Consider the following 20,088-nt stretch of genomic DNA (forward strand, 5'->3'; position numbering starts at 1 on the left):
ACATTGCTCCATGTTGCAGCAAAGTAAGTTGTCTCCCGCATCTCTACTCCGTCACAATGCCTGGAAGAGCAAGACGGACATTGCTCCATGTTGCAGCAAAGTAAGTTGTCTCCCGCATCTTTACTCCGTCACAAATGCCTGGAAGAGCAAGACGGACATTGCTCCATGTTGCAGCAAAGTAAGTTGTCTCCCCGCATCTCTACTCATCACAATGCCTGGAAGAGCAAGACGGACATTGCTCCATGTTGCAGCAAAGTAAGTTGTCTCCCGCATCTCTACTCCGTCACAATGCCTGGAAGAGCAAGACGGACATTGCTCCATGTTGCAGCAAAGTAAGTTGTCTCCCGCATCTTTACTCCGTCACAATGCCTGGAAGAGCAAGACGGACATTGCTCCATGTTGCAGCAAAGTAAGTTGTCTCCCGCATCTTTACTCCGTCACAATGCCTGGAAGAGCAAGACGGACATTGCTCCATGTTGCAGCAAAGTAAGTTGTCTCCTGCATCTTTACTCCGTCACAATGCCTGGAAGAGCAAGACGGACATTGCTCCATGTTGCAGCAAAGTAAGTTGTCTCCCCGTGATCTTTACTCCGTCACAATGCCTGGAAGAGCAAGACGGACATTGCTCCATGTTGCAGCAAAGTAAGTTGTCTCCCTGCATCTTTACTCCGTCACAATGCCTGGAAGAGCAAGACGGACATTGCTCCATGTTGCAGCAAAGTAAGTTGTCTCCGCATCTTTACTCCGTCACAATGCCTGGAAGAGCAAGACGGACATTGCTCCATGTTGCAGCAAAGTAAGTTGTCTCCGCGATCTTTACTCTGTCACAAATGCCTGGAAGAGCAAGACGGACATTGCTCCATGTTGCAGCAAAGTAAGTTGTCTCCCGCATCTTTACTCCGTCACAATGCCTGGAAGAGCAAGACGGACATTGCTCCATGTTGCAGCAAAGTAAGTTGTCTCCCGCATCTTTACTCCGTCACAATGCCTGGAAGAGCAAGACGGACATTGCTCCATGTTGCAGCAAAGTAAGTTGTCTCCCCGCATCTTTACTCCGTCACAATGCCTGGAAGAGCAAGACGGACATTGCTCCATGTTGCAGCAAAGTAAGTTGTCTCCGCATCTTTACTCCGTCACAATGCCTGGAAGAGCAAGACGGACATTGCTCCATGTTGCAGCAAAGTAAGTTGTCTCCCGCATCTTTACTCTGTCACAATGCCTGGAAGAGCAAGACGGACATTGCTCCATGTTGCAGCAAAGTAAGTTGTCTCCCGCATCTTTACTCCGTCACAATGCCTGGAAGAGCAAGACGGACATTGCTCCATGTTGCAGCAAAGTAAGTTGTCTCCCCGCATCTTTACTCCATCACAATGCCTGGAAGAGCAAGACGGACATTGCTCCATGTTGCAGCAAAGTAAGTTGTCTCCCGTGATCTTTACTCTGTCACAATGCCTGGAAGAGCAAGACGGACAATGCTCCATGTTGCAGCAAAGTAAGTTGTCTCCCCGCATCTCTACTCCGTCACAATGCCTGGAAGAGCAAGACGGACATTGCTCCATGTTGCAGCAAAGTAAGTTGTCTCCCCGCATCTCTACTCCGTCACAATGCCTGGAAGAGCAAGGCGGACATTGCTCCATGTTGCAGCAAAGTAAGTTGTCTCCCCATCTTTACTCCGGAAGAGCAAGTTGCTCCATGTTGCAGCAAAGTAAGTTGTCTCCCGTGATCTCTACTCCGTCACAATGCCTGGAAGAGCAAGACGGACATTGCTCCATGTTGCAGCAAAGTAAGTTGTCTCCCGCGATCTCTACTCCATCACAATGCCACAATGCCTGGAAGAGCAAGACGGACATTGCTCCATGTTGCAGCAAAGTAAGTTGTCTCCCGCATCTCTACTTCGTCACAATGCCTGGAAGAGCAAGACGGACATTGCTCCATGTTGCAGCAAAGTAAGTTGTCTCCCGCATCTCTACTTCGTCACAATGCCTGGAAGAGCAAGACGGACATTGCTCCATGTTGCAGCAAAGTAAGTTGTCTCCCGCCGCTCTACTCTGTCACAATGCCTGTCTGGGTGAAGATTGGATGATGTCACCATTGAAGGTCACGTCATGTCAAACAGGAGCAAACTTTGATGATTTTTTATTACGGTTGGTTTTTTTAATCATGCAGATGTATGCTTTTTAAAGGCGATTGGCTTCTCTCATATTAAGATCCATATTTATCACAAATACTCCTTCGATGGTACTTTGATGTTAGTGCAGTTGCCATGGTGCTCAGAAATAAAATATTGACTGTGATGGGATGGTGAAAGCCTTTATTATCTACATTAGGAACTGGTTACTTTAGTTCCTTTTGAGGTACAGAAATCCGATGTGAAGGTCCAAATGTTTCACTATCTTCAAGAATTTAGAAGTCAGACTCGGTGACTTGGTTGACACATGTCATCGTATCCCAGTTGTTTAGATCAATGCTCATGATGTTGATCACTGGATTGTCTGGTCCAGACTCGAATATTTACAGACAGCTGGCATAAAGCTGGAATATTGCTGAGTGTGGTGTGGCACAGCAAACAAACCAAACAAAGCTAGAATTTACTAGCCCTGATGCTGCTGATTTGCTGCTTCTAATGTATGCTTGACACAGTCTCCTATCGCTGATACATTGTATTGTATCGTTTATTCGGTGTCCTCCCATTTGTGAGAACTCCCAGTTGTGAGACACATTAATTAATGGTTCAGTGCACATAGGTGGTGTTTCCACATCACTACAATGAAAGTGGGATCAGCCCAGTTATTGAAGAGTACGCACAGGAGTCATTGATGAGTAGATTAATGAAATAGATTATCAAAGATTGTATTTACACAGAAGAAATAGACTATTATGAAGTTTGAAAGTCATTTTGGTTTAAACATATTTTATTATTATTTATGAAAATGAATTGGGATTGATGAAGTATTACTGCTTATGTTAACACCGCTCCCATGCAACATAAAATACAAAATGAAATGGAGGATGTGACGTCATCGATATTGACTATTGCATAAATATATTTTTAAGTATACTTCAAATACAACTATTCTCTAAGTAGTCATAATTAGAGAGTTACAGTTGTGTGTGTCTAACAAGCTGTTGTAGGAATATAAATCAATCATGAGAAGGTTGCTGAGTTAATTTAAGTATTTTCCTGAGAAAATTTGAAGCGTTGTGTCTTGATGATATAATTGTGGACAGATTCAACTATTTTCTGGTTTACACAAGGAGTAAATTCTTTGTTTCCGTTCAAAATGGTATCCAGGTTATAACGGATAGTGCCGGGTGAAAAGGATTTGGCATAAGAGGCAGTTCGACTGTAAACTTGTATTTCAGAGCTATTTCTTAAACTATATCTTGTAGTTTCGGAGACGGATGTAAATCTGAGTAGGTAAATTAATTTCTCTTTCAAGTAATCACGAAGTTACCTACATAAAGTGTATGTTAATCAATTTATCTTATAAAGTTTCATTAAGACTTCCACAAGATTCAGTTACATAGCAAATCAGTAATTAGCTAGGGTTAATCCATTCTATCAGACAGGGGAGTATGGTGTGTTTTCTTTGTTAATTACCTACTCCACTGTCTCATAACTGGGAGTCTCACAATTGGGAGTTCTCACAAATGGGAGTAGACCATTTATTCAATATTCACTCATTACCGTTTAAAATGGAGTTTGCTGGAGTTTTCTGTTGTACATCTAATTTCCTTTTAGTTGCGGATCATATGAGTGCCTTCACCTACTGCTGAAGAAGGGGTCAAAGGTAAACCTTCAGGATGTGTCCGGCTGTACACCACTTCATCTTGCAGCTAGAAATGGGTAATTACGAACATCATCTCACGTCAAGGGATGGGGTCCCCTGGGGAGACATGCTCTGTTCCTTGTTTTTGACTGAAGCATTTACATGATTCACCACTACTTGCTGACATATGATAATACAGTAAAATACCTTTATAACGAACTCCAAGGGACCACTGAAATTATTTCGTTATATCCGTAGTTTGCTATTCACTTTTTTATATGATAATATAAGGTTTATTCGGGACTTTTAAAACAGTTCGCTATAGCCATCAAGTTCGTTATAAAAGTATTCTACTGTATTTAGATCCAGGTTCTATTCCCTGCATCTGCACAATGTGTGAAGCCCTTTTCTGGTGTCATTTGCAGCAATTCTCTCTCTCTCTGTCTGTCTGTCTCTCTCTCTGTCTCTGTCTCTCTCTCTCTCTCTTTCACCCTTTCACTCACTCACGCACTCACTCACTCACTCTTGAGTGAAGTTTTGAATACTGCTGGGATTTCTTGTAGGCCAGCTTATTTTTTTTAACCCTAGTTGTTAGCTGATTTTTGGCTGGAATAATATAAAACTGCTGCAAAAAGATGTACATCTTAGAAAATATGTAGACTGTGTACTTGGTATAATCTTTATGTTAAACATTGTTGAACAGTGCCGAACAATCCTTTGCACTTTCATCAGTGGGGACCGCCTCCGTGGTGTAGTGGTTAGAGCGTCTGCCCGGAGAGCGGAAGGTCGCGGGTTCAATCCCCGACCACGTCATACCAAAAGATGTTAAAATATGGTACTTGTTGGTCCCTGCCTGACGCTCGGCATTAATGGGTACAACAAGGACTGGTCAGCTCGGAGTCAGTATAATGTGTCTGAGTGGGGTATTCTTGCTTCACTGCGGCATGGTATCTCAGTGGGCTAGCACTATAAAACCAGCTTCAGTCTGGGCTAGTACAAGCAGCCGCACATACACACACATGCACGTCGTCATATGAGCGAAATATTCTCAAGCACGACGTTAAACCCAATTTGACCTCACCTTCATCAGTGGGAAATATGTTGACATAAGACTGGTGTCCTAGTCGTGATACCACTGGAATAAGTTGACGCAAGACTGATCAGAATAATGATTATCTGAGAGAAATGTTTGCACATGTGTGTGTTTTGTTCCAGACAAAAGAAATGTCTGAACAAGCTGCTGGAGAATAAATCCGATGTAAATATTCGCAACAACGAAGGGCTGACGGCAGTGAGTACACATGTACCCCAAACTTTGTTGGTTTCATGTAACTGGTGAACAGTTCTAGGCCCTGTATCACAAAGCTACATACCGCTATGACTGTCGTAACTCATTGCTCTAACATACACTTACGACAGATTGTTTCGTAAAGTTGGACCCTAGGCCCTGTTTCTCAAAGCTACGTACCGCTATGACTGTCGTGACTCATTGCTCTAACATAGACTTACGACAGATTGTTTCGTAAAGTTGGACCATAGGCCCTGTTTCACAAAGCTGCGTACCGCTATGACTGTCGTAAGTCATTGCTCTAACATAGACTAACGACAGATTGTTTCGTAAAGTTGGACCCTAGGCCCTGTTTCTCAAAGCTACGTACCGCTATGACTGTCGTAAGTCATTGCTCTAACATAGACTTACGACAGATTGTTTCGTAAAGTTGGACCCTAGGCCCTGTTTCTCAAAGCTACGTACCGCTATGACTGTCGTAAGTCATTGCTCTAACATAGACTTACGACAGATTGTTTCGTAAAGTTGGACCCTAGGCCCTGTTTCTCAAAGCTACGTATCGCTATGACTGTCGTAAGTCATTGCTCTAACATAGACTTACGACAGACTGTTTCGTAAAGTTGGATCCTCGACCCTGTTTCTCAAAGCTACGTACTGCTATGACTGTCGTAAGTCATTGCTCTAACATAGACTTACGACAGATTGTTTCGTAAAGTTGGACCCTAGGCCCTGTTTCTCAAAGCTACGTACCGCTATGACTGTCGTAACTCATTGCTCTAAAATAGAATTACGACAGATTGTTTCGTAAAGTTGGACCATAGGCCCTGTATCACAAAGCTACGTACCGCTATGACTGTCGTAAGTCATTGCTCTAACATAGACTTACGACAGATTGTTTCGTAAAGTTGGACCCCTGGGCCCTGTATCTCAAAGCTATCATAACACTATGACTGCTGTAAGCAGGGGTTCAAAAATCCCATCGCCTGACGCCCGGGACAAGTGAGTTTTCATTTCGGGCAATTAAATAATGGTACATGTATCTTGCTTGTCCGTGGGCTACTAAATAATTTCCACCTATTGTTTCAAAATGCAAATACATTTGGCTTTAATTTCATATCTGCTCCCAATGTAGCTTTTAAATTTCACAATGATGATAAAGTAGAGTTATCTTTCTTTGCTATTAATCACTTTTCAATCAATAGTCCAGTAAACATTAACTCTTTCAACACCAGTCAACCAGAGGCATTTACTGCCATGACACCGAGTTCCCAGAGACTCTGAGGTCATAGATGAAGCCTATGTTTATGAAGGAAATTATAAGCTTGCAAAACGTTTTTGCTACTACATCCCATACACCATTTAAAAGATCTAATCCTACTGTTGATAAATATGAAGTTTATTTTTATAATATTATTCAAATAATACAACTACAACTTAAATAAAATTATTTTGAATGAAAATGCAAGCTTACATTTATAACGTCCAGATAAACCACGAAAGAAGCAAAAACTAAGGCGATTTTTTTCCATTTGTGACATGTCATAACATGCCCGTGCCTTTTTCTTTTATATTTTCACTTTTACGTAATCAGAAAATTATTATAAAAAGATTTCTTAAATAATATGTATGGTCGCCTATTTCCCGATATCTGTGGCTTTCCGCTCGGTAACATGACATAACAACGGAAAATACCTCCGTTTTCGAAGCTTCGTATGAATAACATGCGAGGCGAATCGTTCGAAAGCTCTGAACATCAACAATATCACCCTTGCTGAGAGTATTTTCACAGTTGTAAGAAGCGATTTTATTGGATAAAAATTGGTTTCTAATGACGCTTTTTCGCTACAGTCTGCTATAAGGGTCGTGATTGGTCAAAATCAGACACGTGACCTAAGGCAGCCAATCATATTACGGCAATGGATACCGTCCTCGTAAACAAAACCTTTAGATTTAGACGAAAGTTTTGGGTAAAATAATGCTATTCTGAACATATTAAGCAAGAAATCGCTACATATATACGTGAAATTATGGGACTTATTGGACGATCGTGCTAGGTTATGACCTGTGACAAAAATGCTTCATGCATATATTTTCGCATTAAACATCGCGGTCCGAAAGTGAAGATTGAGGCGGAGAGCGAGATGTCACTTGTCAGTGATTTGACTTGCATTACATGATCGCACAAAAGATGGAAAAGTAATTTTATATGCACGCTTGACAACTTTTATGAATGCTGTTGTTGATTTTATTCATTAGTTTATTCGATTTATTTAATCATTTCCTCGAAACATCGTTACTTTGCTCTTTGACAATGTTATTGTGGACCAGCTCGAAGCATGTGTCCCAGAATCGTTGTTTTCAATTACATTCGCGAAAAATAGTTTATAATTTTAATTCTGCCGATAATATAGGATCAATTGAAATTTAATAAGTGTTTCCAGACATTCTGAAATGTGATGGATTTAATATATGAATCATAAGTCAGGTAAGTTCCTAAAATTATGTCTCATTTTGACGTGACTACTGCCTGGCCGCTTAAGCGGCCTCCGGTGTCTGGGGACTCATAACGTTGTGGCCGCTTAAGCGGCCTGCGGTGTTGAAAGGGTTAACATCAAATACCATGTTGATTTATTCTTTCATAATTACATCATCATAATTATGTCATAAAATCAGGGCAAGTGGAAATTTGGTCAGGACAAGTTACTTTCTTAAAGTCACTTGCCCTGTGGCAAGTGGCTTTTTTAAAATAATTTTGAACCCCTGCGTAAGTCTATGTTATAGTATATGACCTACGACGGTCTTAGCATTATGATCTCTTTGTGATACAGGCACAAGGTACCACTTCACAAAACAATCTGTCATAAGTCTATGTTTCAGTATAGGAGTTAGAACCATCATAGCATTACGTAGCTTTGTGAAACGGAACCCAGAACTGTTCACCAGTTACACATGCTTGTCTTAACCATGTTAACAGTTGCTTGATGCAGAGGACATTGTTAAATTGCATCACCTTGTCTGTGAGTGTGTACCCTAACTGCTTGGATTCGATGCTCACACTATCAACAACATGCCTGCATGGATTGCAACAGATTTTCCACATAGTAGTTTCAATGTCATAAGGGGAAGTGGGGTAGGCTAGCTTTTAAAGTGTTTGCTCGTCACACCAAAGGCCTGGGGTGAAGGGGTAGCCTCAAAGGTTTGGGGGGATACAAGAAATGTTCTATTCATTCTGCCAGGTTCATTCTCCCATATCCGTAAAGCGTAACAGAGCTGGTATTGACAATGGTTGGCTTTAAGGATTATTTTGCTCCGTTTGAGTGAATTCATATAGACTTTTATTAATTAAGGTGGGGTAGCTTACAGGTTAAAGCGTTCGCTCGTCATGCCGAAGACCTGGGTTCCATTCCCCACATGAGTACAATGTGTGAAGCCCATTTCTGGTGTCTCCCACCGCGATATGGCTGGAATATTGCTAAAAGCGGCAAAAAAACATACTCACTCACTCACCCAAAGGTTCAATGTATGAAGCGAATTTCTGCTGTTGTGATATTGCTTCAATATTGCTTAAAGCGGCTTTAATCCGATCTCGCTACAATATGATAATTATGAGTTGAACTGACGGTTATGTAAACGTATCAAGCACAGAGCACTTCAGGGGTGGAAATAACCCATTGCCCGACGCCCGAGTCCAGTGGTTTTTTCTGTAGGGCAAGCAAATTTGTATATCACACTGTACCAGTGTCCAGTTGACTTTCCAATATTAATTATGTTGTTTATTTTAAAAAATCCACAAGAAAACGTCCGGTACAGTGGAAAAATTATCAGGGCAACTGATTTTACATGTGCCACTGTACCGGAGTACACTAGCAATTTTAAAGTTATTTCCACCCCTGCACTTGCTATTGTCTGTATATCACTGTTTCTGACACATGTACAACACACTGCTATTTCCGCTTGGATATGGACCATGATGGCTGATGATGTTGTGTATAGATCCACTGGCTGGCGGTGAACGGTCGGACAGAACTCCTGCAGGACCTGCTACAGCATGTAGAGGAAGTGGACATAGAGGTCAGATACTTGTAGCACTTTAGGAGTAGGTCAGAGAGTGTCCAAAACTTGTTGCCTGCCTGTTAGACTACATATAAAAATAGTCTTGTTTCTCGTTACCGCCCAACCCAAAAATTTGACCCGACCCTACGATTTCTTTTAATATTTACACCAGAGTATATGCAACTTTGACTTTATAAATGTGCATGAATTTTTTACACTTCTAAGTTCTGATTTTCTATCGGGAGAAAAGGTGTAAATTTCCACAGAAATCAAGGGGTTTATGACATAAAATATAATAAAATGTAAAAATAAAATCCGCCCGCCCAACCCATATCTTTTTGAAAAAGTTATGAGAAACAAGACTATTTTTTTATGTAACCTTATCTCCTGGCTAAGAAGATCTGTCTTAATCATGACATTTTTTACCGCATAGATTATTTAGTAACAAATCAAATCACTTAATGTTGTGTCTATTTTGACAGTCACTGTAGATTTACAACAGTTTAAAAACACTTGAAGTATGTATATACATGTTATCATTATACATGTATATCATGGGTGCGGTGGGCGAGCTGGCTAAGGCGCCAGGCTAGTGATCCAGCGAGGTTGAGGTGCGGGATCGAGCCCACCTGTGACCGGGTGTAAAAACCTTGGAGTCAACTTTGTGTGCAGACTCTTTCAGTGTTGTCACAACCCCTAGTGTACAGTACACAACCCTGTGCACTTAAAAGAACCCACGAATCCGTTGGTATATGACCAGATGGTGGTCATGAATACATGCAAACACCTAGTTGCGGGTACAGCAACATGCAGTGAACTTGGACAAAGTACTGTGACTATGTGTCCCAGTCCACCCAGCTGTGAATGGGTACCTCGTTAGGTTGAGAAAGCCACAATAACTCGGTGCGCCTAGTGGCAGCAAGAGTTTATACTCCCCAGGGAGTTGAGATTGATAATACGATGTGCCATTGAGATTGACATCCAATGATCGAGGGAAAAAATACCAGCGCCTTGAGCAGGCACCAGTTGTGTGGATATGTACGCTATATAAATATACTAGAAGAATTAATGCAAATCGTTAGTTTTTGTGTGTTGACATTGCTAAATTTTCTAACATACTTACACAGTGATTGTTGACAGTAATGTGGCTCGTATCAGCATTTGACTTGATGATAAATATGTCGTCGCAACAGTCTTTGTTCTCCACTTTCCAGAGGCAAGGCAGGGGTGGAAATAACCCATTGCCCGACGTCCAAGTCCAGTGTTTTTTTCTTTTGGGCAAGCAAATTTGTATATCACACTGTACCGGTGTCCAGTTGACTTTTCAACATTAATTATGTTGTTTTTTTAAAAAATCAACAAGAAAACGGCCAGTATAGTGGAAAAATTATCAGGGCAAATGATTTTACATGTGCCACTGTTCCGGAGTACACTAGCAATTTTAAAGTACACCACCCCCTAGCTTTGGGGGGCACGTGGGTGGGTAGTTTTAAAGCGCTAGCTCGTCATCCACCCATGGGTACAATGCAAGGTGTCAAATTGAATATTGCTGGAATATTGCTAAAGTAAAACCAAACTCAGTCAGTCAGTCAGTTACTTTTGGGGGATCGTCATAATTATCATTCTTGAGCAAAGTTTGGCATTACTTGGAATGTGGTGATCCAAGTTTCATGAAAGCAAGATCCTCATAGGAGTCTATATTTCTCTTGAATTAGTTGGAAGAGTGATTTACTAACTTACTCAACATAAGTATTCACTTAAGTCAAGGCCTCTTTTGAGGTGTTAATCCATGGTACCAAAGATTGTGTTAACTCATTAAACTTGACTTGCTTGTGTGAGACTGCTTTGCTATATGAGACCTAACCTTTGCTGGCGGAGAGTTATCCCAGAAGAGCTGGTAGATGATGTACTGTTGTTCTTTTACAGGACTCTCAGGGACAAACTGCACTACATGTAGCCTGTCAGAATGGTCACAAATCAGTATGTATCATACACAATTATACTATTTTTGTATTACTTCTCCAAACAACTTAAGGTCTTATGGACGCCTCCGTGGTGTAGTGGTTAGAGCGTCCACCCGGAGAGCGGGAAGGTTGCAGGTTCGATCCCCGACCGCGTCATACAAAAAGACGTTAAAATATGGTACTTGTTGGTCCCTGCCTGCGCTCGGCATTAATGGGTACAACAAGGACTGGTCGGCTCGGAGTCAGTATAATGTGTCTGAGTGCGGCATGGTATCTCGATGGGCTAGCACTATAAAAAAACCAGCTTAAGTCTGGGCTAGTACAAGCAGCCGCACATGCACATGCACACGCATGCACGTCGTCATATGAGCAGAATGATTCTTAATTGAATAAGGCCTATCTGATCATCTGCTAGATCACCATCACACCGAAGACCCTGGTTCGATTCCCCACATGAGTACAATGTGTGACGCCATATCTGGTGTACCCCGCCATGATATTACTGGAATATTGCTAAAAGCAGCGTAGAACCATACTCACTCACTCACTCTGCTACATGACACTCTTCTGTAGTGTCTGAGTGACTTATGTCTGTGCAAGAAAACCTTGACGCCATGAAATTAGAAATAACTCAATTCGCATTGGTTAGTCAGAGGCTATCAAATCATAATAAACCCCTCTGATTGGCCAGTTTGAAGGCTAAATATCAGCAGACACAAATATGTATGTAAAGAATAGTGTTTCTTTTCAAGTCATTATCACTAGGCAGTTTTACGTACATATAGGTACAATAAAAGTTTACAAATTGCCCCAAAAAAATTATAGAGATCATCCTTGGGGTACATATATGCATTTCTGCGGCTGCAAATGTCATGTGACAGTTGTATCAATTTTTTAGTAAAAATATTGTACAATAATTAAAAGTCTTTTTTATTTATTATATGGCCCCCACCACATGGAATTACTTCCCTGCTACGCATGCGCAGCCAACCAGGTAAGCACCCAGGCCCGTATCATCATTCCTTCTGCTGTCACGCATTGTGTACACACATGCTTGACTAGTGCTGACCAAAGTAGATGCGTACTACGACTATGTCTGAGACTTCAACTACTGTATGTATGGTCTTTATTTGTTCTTTATAACGCTCTTGTGATTTTGCAGTTGGTTATTTCTCATTCATGTGACTTTTGTATTAAAATTTACGCTATCCACTACCCCCAGGGTGTTCACCAAGCTCATGTTAGTGACGGCTACTCTTGCGAGGTCGCAAGGAAGGCATTGTCACCCTTACCTCGACGACTGGTTGCTGCGTGCGCTAACTCAGCCAGCGATCCTAGATTCCACTCACACAGTGATAGACATTCTAGTTCGACTGGGGTCGATCATTAACCTCAAGAAATCCGACCTGGTACCTGACCAGGACTTGTTTTTTCTCAGGGCGCCGCTCACAACTCAACATGGTCTTGTGTCACTGTCGCCCGACCGAATCACCAGAGTATGGGAGATGGTATCTTTCTTCCTCTCCCAGCCCCAGGCACCGGCACGGACTTGGCTCCGTCTGCTGGGTCATATGGCAGCGACCAGTCTCTGTCGTGTGGCTGGATGCGCCCTATACAGCAAGCTTTGGCGAGTCAGTGGGCTCACTCAGAGGATCTGGAGAAGTCTCTCACAGTTCCCAGGTGGTTGTCTCTTCACCTTCAGTGGTGGACCGATGTCGGGAATCTCTCCAAGGGGTCTCTTTGGAAATCCCGACGCCAGCTCTTACAGTTCAAACAGATGCACTGCTTTGGATGCACTGCTAGCGCTCCTTTGGGAGGCGTGAGAGTTTCTCCTCTGGTGCGACCAGTGCGACTGTCAGGTGATTCCTGTCTATCTCCCGGGGCTAGAGAACGTTCGAGCAGACGCTCTCTCTCGCCGGATCCTGGCCCCACACGAGTGGATGCTCGATCGACAGATATTCGGAGTTATCTCCCTGTTGTATGGGTCATTCCAGGTGGATCTGTTTGCGGCGGGATGAATCAGATACCCGTGTTCTGCTCTCAGATACCGGACCAGAGGGCGTTGGCTTCTGACGCCTTCCTGCTGGATTGGATGGGCAAGGTGCTGTGGGCGTTTCCGCCACTACCACTCCTCTCCCAGCTGTGCACCCAGCCAGCTCGGCTACTTGTGCTTCTGGAACCGCTTTGGCCGTCACAGACCTGGTTTCCGGTAATTCTCAGGTTTCTGGCTCAGCCTCCCCTGTCGATGGTGCTCTTCTGGTGCAGCACCCTCTTATCCAGCACTTCGTAGCTGGCGTGGATCGGGTTCGACCTGCTCTCAGGCATACCCGCCCACCTTGGGATTTGTCAATCGTGCTAGATTGGCTGTCCGGTCCTACTTTCTCTAATCTATCGGCTATTTCCATTCAGCTGTTAACATGAAAGGCCGTTTTTCTGGTGGCGGTAACATCTGGGAGAAAGGTTGGTGATTTACATGCCATGTCTGCACACCAGGCACTGGCTGTGTTCCGATCACATCAGTATTCGCCTCCCGGATAGTTACCGTCTGAAGATCAATCACGCTTTCCATGTGACAGCTCCTATCGAACTTCCTACTCTTACCCTGCCTTCCACATCGGGGACTTCTGCAACGAGCACTCACCCGTTGGACATCCGTAAGACCCTCAAGGTCTATATCAAACGAACACAAGGGATCTGTACGGGTACCCATCTGTTCTGCTGTTACGGTGGCGGGAAGGCTGGGGCTGGCTTGTGTCAGTTATTTGTGCTGTGTATCAGGCTAAGGGCAAGCCTCCCCCTGAGGGGTTGATGGCTCACTCGGTCAGGGCAGTCGCCACTTCCAAAGCGTTTGCAGCGGCACTGCCCATCGAAGAGATTTGTTCTGCCGCTATTTGGAGCCGGCCTAGCACTTTTATACGGCACTATCAGCTGGATACGCACTCCCGTGATCGAGCACGCTCTGGCCGTTCTGTTCTCTCCGGTGGACAGTGTCCTGCCACCCTGACCGAGTGAGTCTTGGTTATTTGGTTTTATTGAGACACTGTGTTCAATTGTTGTTTAATTGACCTATCCGCTGTTGATTTTTGCCAACTTTCAATCACCCGGTTGAGCTTTTCGGTTGTGAGTTATGGTTTCCCCCTTATGGTGCCCTCTATAGAGTTTTCACTCAGTGGGCGGGGTTTGTTTACACTCTATATGATGTGTTGTCATGCTTAACATGCTGAGGTCAGTCCTCAGTACGATTTCTTCCTGTCGGGTCACCTCCCATAATACCTCTCGCGGAAGCTTCGAGACACATGACAGGTGAATGTTATGACATAAGCAACTTTTCGTAATTACGAGATTGCTATTTATTTGTACTGTGACAGAATTCCCTCCTCCCTAGCCTCCGGTCTTTGGGAGTCTGTGTTAATGCATATATGTACCCCAAGGACGATCTCTATGAAAAAGAATTAGATAAACCTGTAGAGGTTTCCAATTCTTTGAAGAGAATCGTCCTTGGGGTAGGGCTGCCCACCTCCCCGCAATTCTGTTCACTGATTTGTTCAGCAGAAGGAATGATGATACGGGCCTAGGTGCTTACCTGGTTGGCTGTGCATGCGTAGCAGGGAGTTAACTCCACGTGGTGGGGGCCGTATAATAAATAAAAAGACTTTTATTTATTGTACAATATTTTTATTAAAACATTGATACAACTGTCACATGACATTTTCAGCCGCAGAAAATGCATATATGTACCCCAAGGATTATTCTCTTCAAAGAATTGGAAACCTCTACAGTTTTATCTAAATTTGGCTGCTAAAAATTTTAAGGGAATGTGTGGCAATGCATTTTGTGCAGAAAACGTGATATAAATCTACAAAGTTTTGGTGAGTTTCAAGTTCAATACATCTCTATATGTGACTTTTATGTCATAGTTTTAGTGTCTATGATGGCGTGTGTTGAAAATTGAAATCTTGAAGGATTTAGTTTCCTTTAGTTCTGTCAGTTCATGTCAGTTTGACCTGGTTGTTTGTCTTCCTCAGACCTTGCAGTGCCTGCTGGACCACGGTTCCAACATCAACAAGGTCAACCACAACAAATGGACCCCTCTACACTTCGCCTGCAGGTAAGGACAGACCTACACTGATATGTAGTCCATTTTGTGTGATTAAATGCAGAGTCGTACAGTATTTCAGTTACGAAGTGATCCAGGTTGGGTAAGTTCATCATGTTGTTAAAACCTATGAGCAAGGACCATTGTCAGGTGAATCTTGGCCACAAACCAGAAGATCCTTGCATGAGTAAGGGACGCAACTCTGCGTTGCTAATTGGGGCCCAGTAAGGGTAGGAACTCCAACTAGTCCACAGCATTTCAGACAAATGGTGTATAACAAGCAACTTACATAACAGAGTGGTCATATATTATATGGGAAGTGTTGCCAGTAATATTAAAGGGTTAGGTTACAGTCATAAATATTTAGGAACTGGTAATGTATTTTGGGGGAAGGGTGTCATAAAAGATAATACTGTTATTTGTGATGGCCATGAAAAATAGTTACATTAAAATGAAAAGTAATCCTGAGATAATCTGTAATATATGGCCTGTGCCTATCTTCATTTTTGGAGAACGTCTCTACCGATTTTCACTCCAGAAAAAGTGAAAGGACCAGAGAAAGGTCACTGGCTCCAATTCACTCAACTGGAAGTCTATATCATCATCATTCCAAATTCATCCTTGACCTCACTAAATTGAAATTAGACAAACTGATATAAGACTCAATATTTTTGCAATCAAACATTATCGTATTTATATTAAATATACTGAAGGAAAGAAATAAGGGAACATGGCTTCATCACAGTGTTCCTGTATTTATTCTGAGATTTCACCCACAGTGCAATACAAAGCTTGCGAAGAAACCTGGATAAAAATAAAAGAGCACGTGATCTTTCATTTGTTCCCTTATTTGTTTCTCTCAGTATATGTGTCCTGAACCTTTTTGGCTTAATAGTATTACGTCGCACTCAGCAATATTCTAGCTATATGGTGGTGGTCTGTAAATATTCGAGTCTGGACCAGACAATCCAGTGATCAACATCAGGAACATCGAATGTCAACCAAGTCAGTGATCCCGTTAGTCACCTCTTACGACAAGCATGGGTTACTAAAGATCAATTCTAACCCGGACCTTCACGGGTCATTTAGGATGTAACTAGGCCATGTTAATCACAGAATATAACGGTATAGAATGATGTTTGTGAGTGTTGCTTCTTTATGGTGTGATACATGGCTACTTCCAGTCATGGTCAGCATGAAGCTGCCTCCATCCTGATGAGGAGAAATGCCAAGTTTTTGGAGGAAGAAAGGGGGAAGACTCCGCTTGACCTCAGTGTGGAGGTGAGTGTTGGTCTTGGATGATGATTAGAGGATGACAGACATTTCAGTTACATATTCATGCATCAAATACAGTCGAACCCCGTTTACTCGGACCCCGTATATCCGGAAACCCCGCCTTCCGGACGATTTTTCGTTGAAACGAAACTTACCTTCATTAATTGTACTCGCTTAGATGGACCCCGCGCTTCCGGACCCGGACGAAGAAGTTTCAAACCATTCCCATAGAATTACAATGAAAAGTGATCCGGTTATCCGGACAGAAACATCTGTGCGCATGTGCATCAAACCAACGAAACAAACATCAATGACAGACTTTTTAAAGAAATAAATGTGCTTCATGGGAAATGTCAAGATACTGAGTGAAGTGAAGTAAGATGTAATGTGAGTCAATGGGATGAAAGACTGTTTATTGGTACATTTACGATCACTTATGTATATGTTAGGATTAATTGTTTTTGCTTATTGACTATTGATTTATTGATATATACATGTATGTACGTGAATAAATTTTCAATATACATCGGCAATACGTTTTGCTTGTTTGATCCAGTTAACCGGACGCCTCGCTATCCGGACGATTTCTGAGTGTAACCAAAATGTCCAGATAAACGGGGTTCGACTGTACTCGCATCTTATCTGCATTCCTTAACTGGGATGACACTAGCTTGAGCATACGGTTACAGATTAATTTTATGTACTGTAAACGTATTATATTTCGCGCAGGTTTTATTTTTGCGCTTTTCACGCAAAACATTTTAGCCCGAAAATTTATACACCGCGAATAAACCTGTCATTCATTCAGTCTAGCCACGCTCGCCCCTGAGTTGTTACCATAACACATCACGTTTGAAGACAGAAATCAACGGGAATCTTAAAATGACGACTGATCAAACTTAACTGTCGCTGTAATGGATTTCCCAAAACATAATTAAATAATGAGCCAAATCCCATTGCCGAATTAGCGAAAACAGCAGTGTGTGTTGTGGCTGCCATGGAAATTGGTCACATGACAGATGGTTTGATACAAAACAGATTACCGTGAAGCGACTTCGAAAAAGAAATAATACAGCAGTATTTTATTTATTCATTAAGATTTTATTTACCAGTACATCTTGAAGCGAATAGTCACTAACACTCAATCATCTCAATCACAACAACCCTGCTTGTTTGAAATCACAATGAGCTTCATATACAGTATAAGTTAATTCGTCAAATCGTCAGAATTCGGAACATAAGACTGATGTGTTTTTCATCTCTTCCGGGAGTAAACGGATTACTGTGTACTAGTATATCGCACAGATACGGATTTCCTTTGAGTAAGCAATAAACGCCGCCTGACAGGGTAAGCCACTCTGTTTGTTTTCACTGCTATTAGTGGCGGCCAAAGAGACAGCTGGCAGTTCCGGCAATTACTGATTGCGCGAATAATTGACCGCGCGATGTAGTCTAAACTGTCAATTCCGCGAAAATTGCACCACGAGAAAAATAAGTACGTTTACAGTATTATACATGTATATATACATATATTCAGCAAAACATGTTTAAATACAGTTACCAACTGTAACCTGCTTTTCCTGAAGTGGTATTTGTGGAAGTGTTGTTTTGCTTGTTTACCCAATTAGATTTGGTTGTTAAATATAAAAATATCTTGAAATCAAATCCGAAAGATATAATTTTTACTGGATTTGTACAATACAGAAATTTTACAGTGTTTGTGTTTTTGTGATACACACTGTGCCAGGGCCTTCCTCAAAGCGATCGTAGCGCTAAGATGATCGTAACTCCCATACTGTTACATAGACTTTCGACTGTCGTAGCGCTACGATCGCTTTGTGGGAACAGAGCCCAGAACCATAATTACTGTAAATCATGAAATTAATGCGAGCATTTTATTAATGCGCAAAATGCGTCTGTACTGTTCTCGCATTATTATAATGACGCATTTCAGTCTGACCATGTCTACTTAATAAAAGACAGAAAACGTAACAGGTCACTTCCTCATTACAGGTATCTCAAGCCACATGTAATTATCACTGGTCATTGTTTAAAGTCACTCAAGCACATCAGCCAGGCCGGACATTCTCCAGCCACTTGTTTGTTGTACCTTGGTAGATGACTTTTTCTTTTCACACTTGTTATTTACCAAATAACCTGAATTGACCTTGTTAAGCAATGAAACAGAAATGAGCTGACAATGTTTTGATTACGCTGCCATGTTTGATCACGTGATTGCTTGCTACTACTTGTCTTATGACAACATGTATAAACGTAATTGTCGGATTACGTTTATACATGTTGTCATAAGACAAGTAGTAGCAAGCAATCAAGTGATCAAAAATGGCAGCGTAATCAAAATATTGTCAGCTCATTTCCGTTTCATTGCTTAACAAGGTCAATTCAGGTTATTTGGTAAATAACAAGTGTGAAAAGAAAAAGAACAACACCAAAGATTCAGGATGTCACATTTTATCATCAACACAGATTCCTGAGGTCGCATTAATTTCACGACGCACTTTAGACTAGACCCTCGCACTCGCATTAAATTCGTGACACATTAATTTCATGATTTACAGTACTTATGCACCTGTATTTCTGCCTTGACAAGTATGGTATTTCCAGGGAGGATATGGTGAGACGTGTGAGGTGTTGCTACAGAACCAACCCAAGCTGTTTGACAAGCTCGTCCAGAGTGTCCAGAGACCCTTCATCAAGGGAGACATGGTCAGTGGCAACATAACATTAATCCTCTGGGCAGTTCCAGGTCCGGGGAGCAGATGATTGTGCGTTACTGTAGTGGCGTTGGGTGGTCAGTGTGGTAACCTATTACTGAGTCTCTGGGCAGTTCCAGGTCCGGGGAGCAGATGATTGTGCGTTACTGTAGTGGCGTTGGGTGGTCAGTGTGGTAACCTATTACTGAGTCTCTGGGCAGTTCCAGGTCCGGGGAGCAGATGATAGTGCGTTACTGTAGTGGCGTTGGGTGGTCAGTGTGGTAACCTATTACTGAGTCTCTGGGCAGTTCCAGGTCCGGGGAGCAGATGATTGTGCGTTACTGTAGTGGCGTTGGGTGGTCAGTGTGGTAACCTATTACTGAGTCTCTGGGCAGTTCCAGGTCCGGGAGCAGATGATGATTACTGTAGTGGCGTTGGGTGGTCAGTGTGGTAACCTATTACTGAGTCTCTGGACAGTTCCAGGTCCGGGGAGCAGATGATTGTGCGTTACTGTAGTGGCGTTGGGTGGTCAGTGTGGTAACCTATTACTGAGTCTCTGGGCAGTTCCAGGTCCGGGGAGCAGATGATTGTCGCGCGTAGTGGCGTTGGGTGGTCAGTGTGGTAACCTATTACTGAGTCTCTGGGCAGTTCCAGGTCCGGGGAGCAGATGATTGTGCGTTACTGTAGTGGCGTTGGGTGGTCAGTGTGGTAACCTATTACTGAGTCTCTGGGCAGTTCCAGGTCCGGGGAGCAGATGATTGTGCGTTACTGTAGTGGCGTTGGGTGGTCAGTGTGGTAACCTATTACTGAGTCTCTGGGCAGTTCCAGGTCCGGGGAGCAGATGATTGTGCGTTACTGTAGTGGCGTTGGCGTGGTCAGTGTGGTAACCTATTACTGAGTCTCTGGGCAGTTCCAGGTCCTGGGAGCA

General features: G+C 42.6%; 1 protein-coding gene across 1 annotated transcript in view; it reads left to right on the forward strand.

Annotated features, from left to right (window-relative positions):
- LOC124259100 (E3 ubiquitin-protein ligase HACE1-like) overlaps positions 1 to 20,088 on the forward strand; it is a 72,312-nt gene that overhangs the window by 14,311 nt on the left and 37,913 nt on the right. Inside the window, exons 4-10 of the mRNA XM_046693191.1 lie at positions 3,743 to 3,847; positions 4,986 to 5,061; positions 9,052 to 9,129; positions 11,038 to 11,091; positions 15,101 to 15,183; positions 16,356 to 16,452; positions 19,072 to 19,173. Coding sequence (XP_046549147.1) covers positions 3,743 to 3,847; positions 4,986 to 5,061; positions 9,052 to 9,129; positions 11,038 to 11,091; positions 15,101 to 15,183; positions 16,356 to 16,452; positions 19,072 to 19,173 — 595 coding nt within the window. The remainder of the gene's footprint in view (positions 1 to 3,742; positions 3,848 to 4,985; positions 5,062 to 9,051; positions 9,130 to 11,037; positions 11,092 to 15,100; positions 15,184 to 16,355; positions 16,453 to 19,071; positions 19,174 to 20,088) is intronic.

The sequence above is a fragment of the Haliotis rubra genome, unplaced genomic scaffold, assembly GCF_003918875.1.
Source record: "Haliotis rubra isolate DU_JTF1 unplaced genomic scaffold, ASM391887v1 Scf71, whole genome shotgun sequence".
In the NCBI taxonomy this organism is placed as follows: domain Eukaryota; kingdom Metazoa; phylum Mollusca; class Gastropoda; order Lepetellida; family Haliotidae; genus Haliotis; species Haliotis rubra.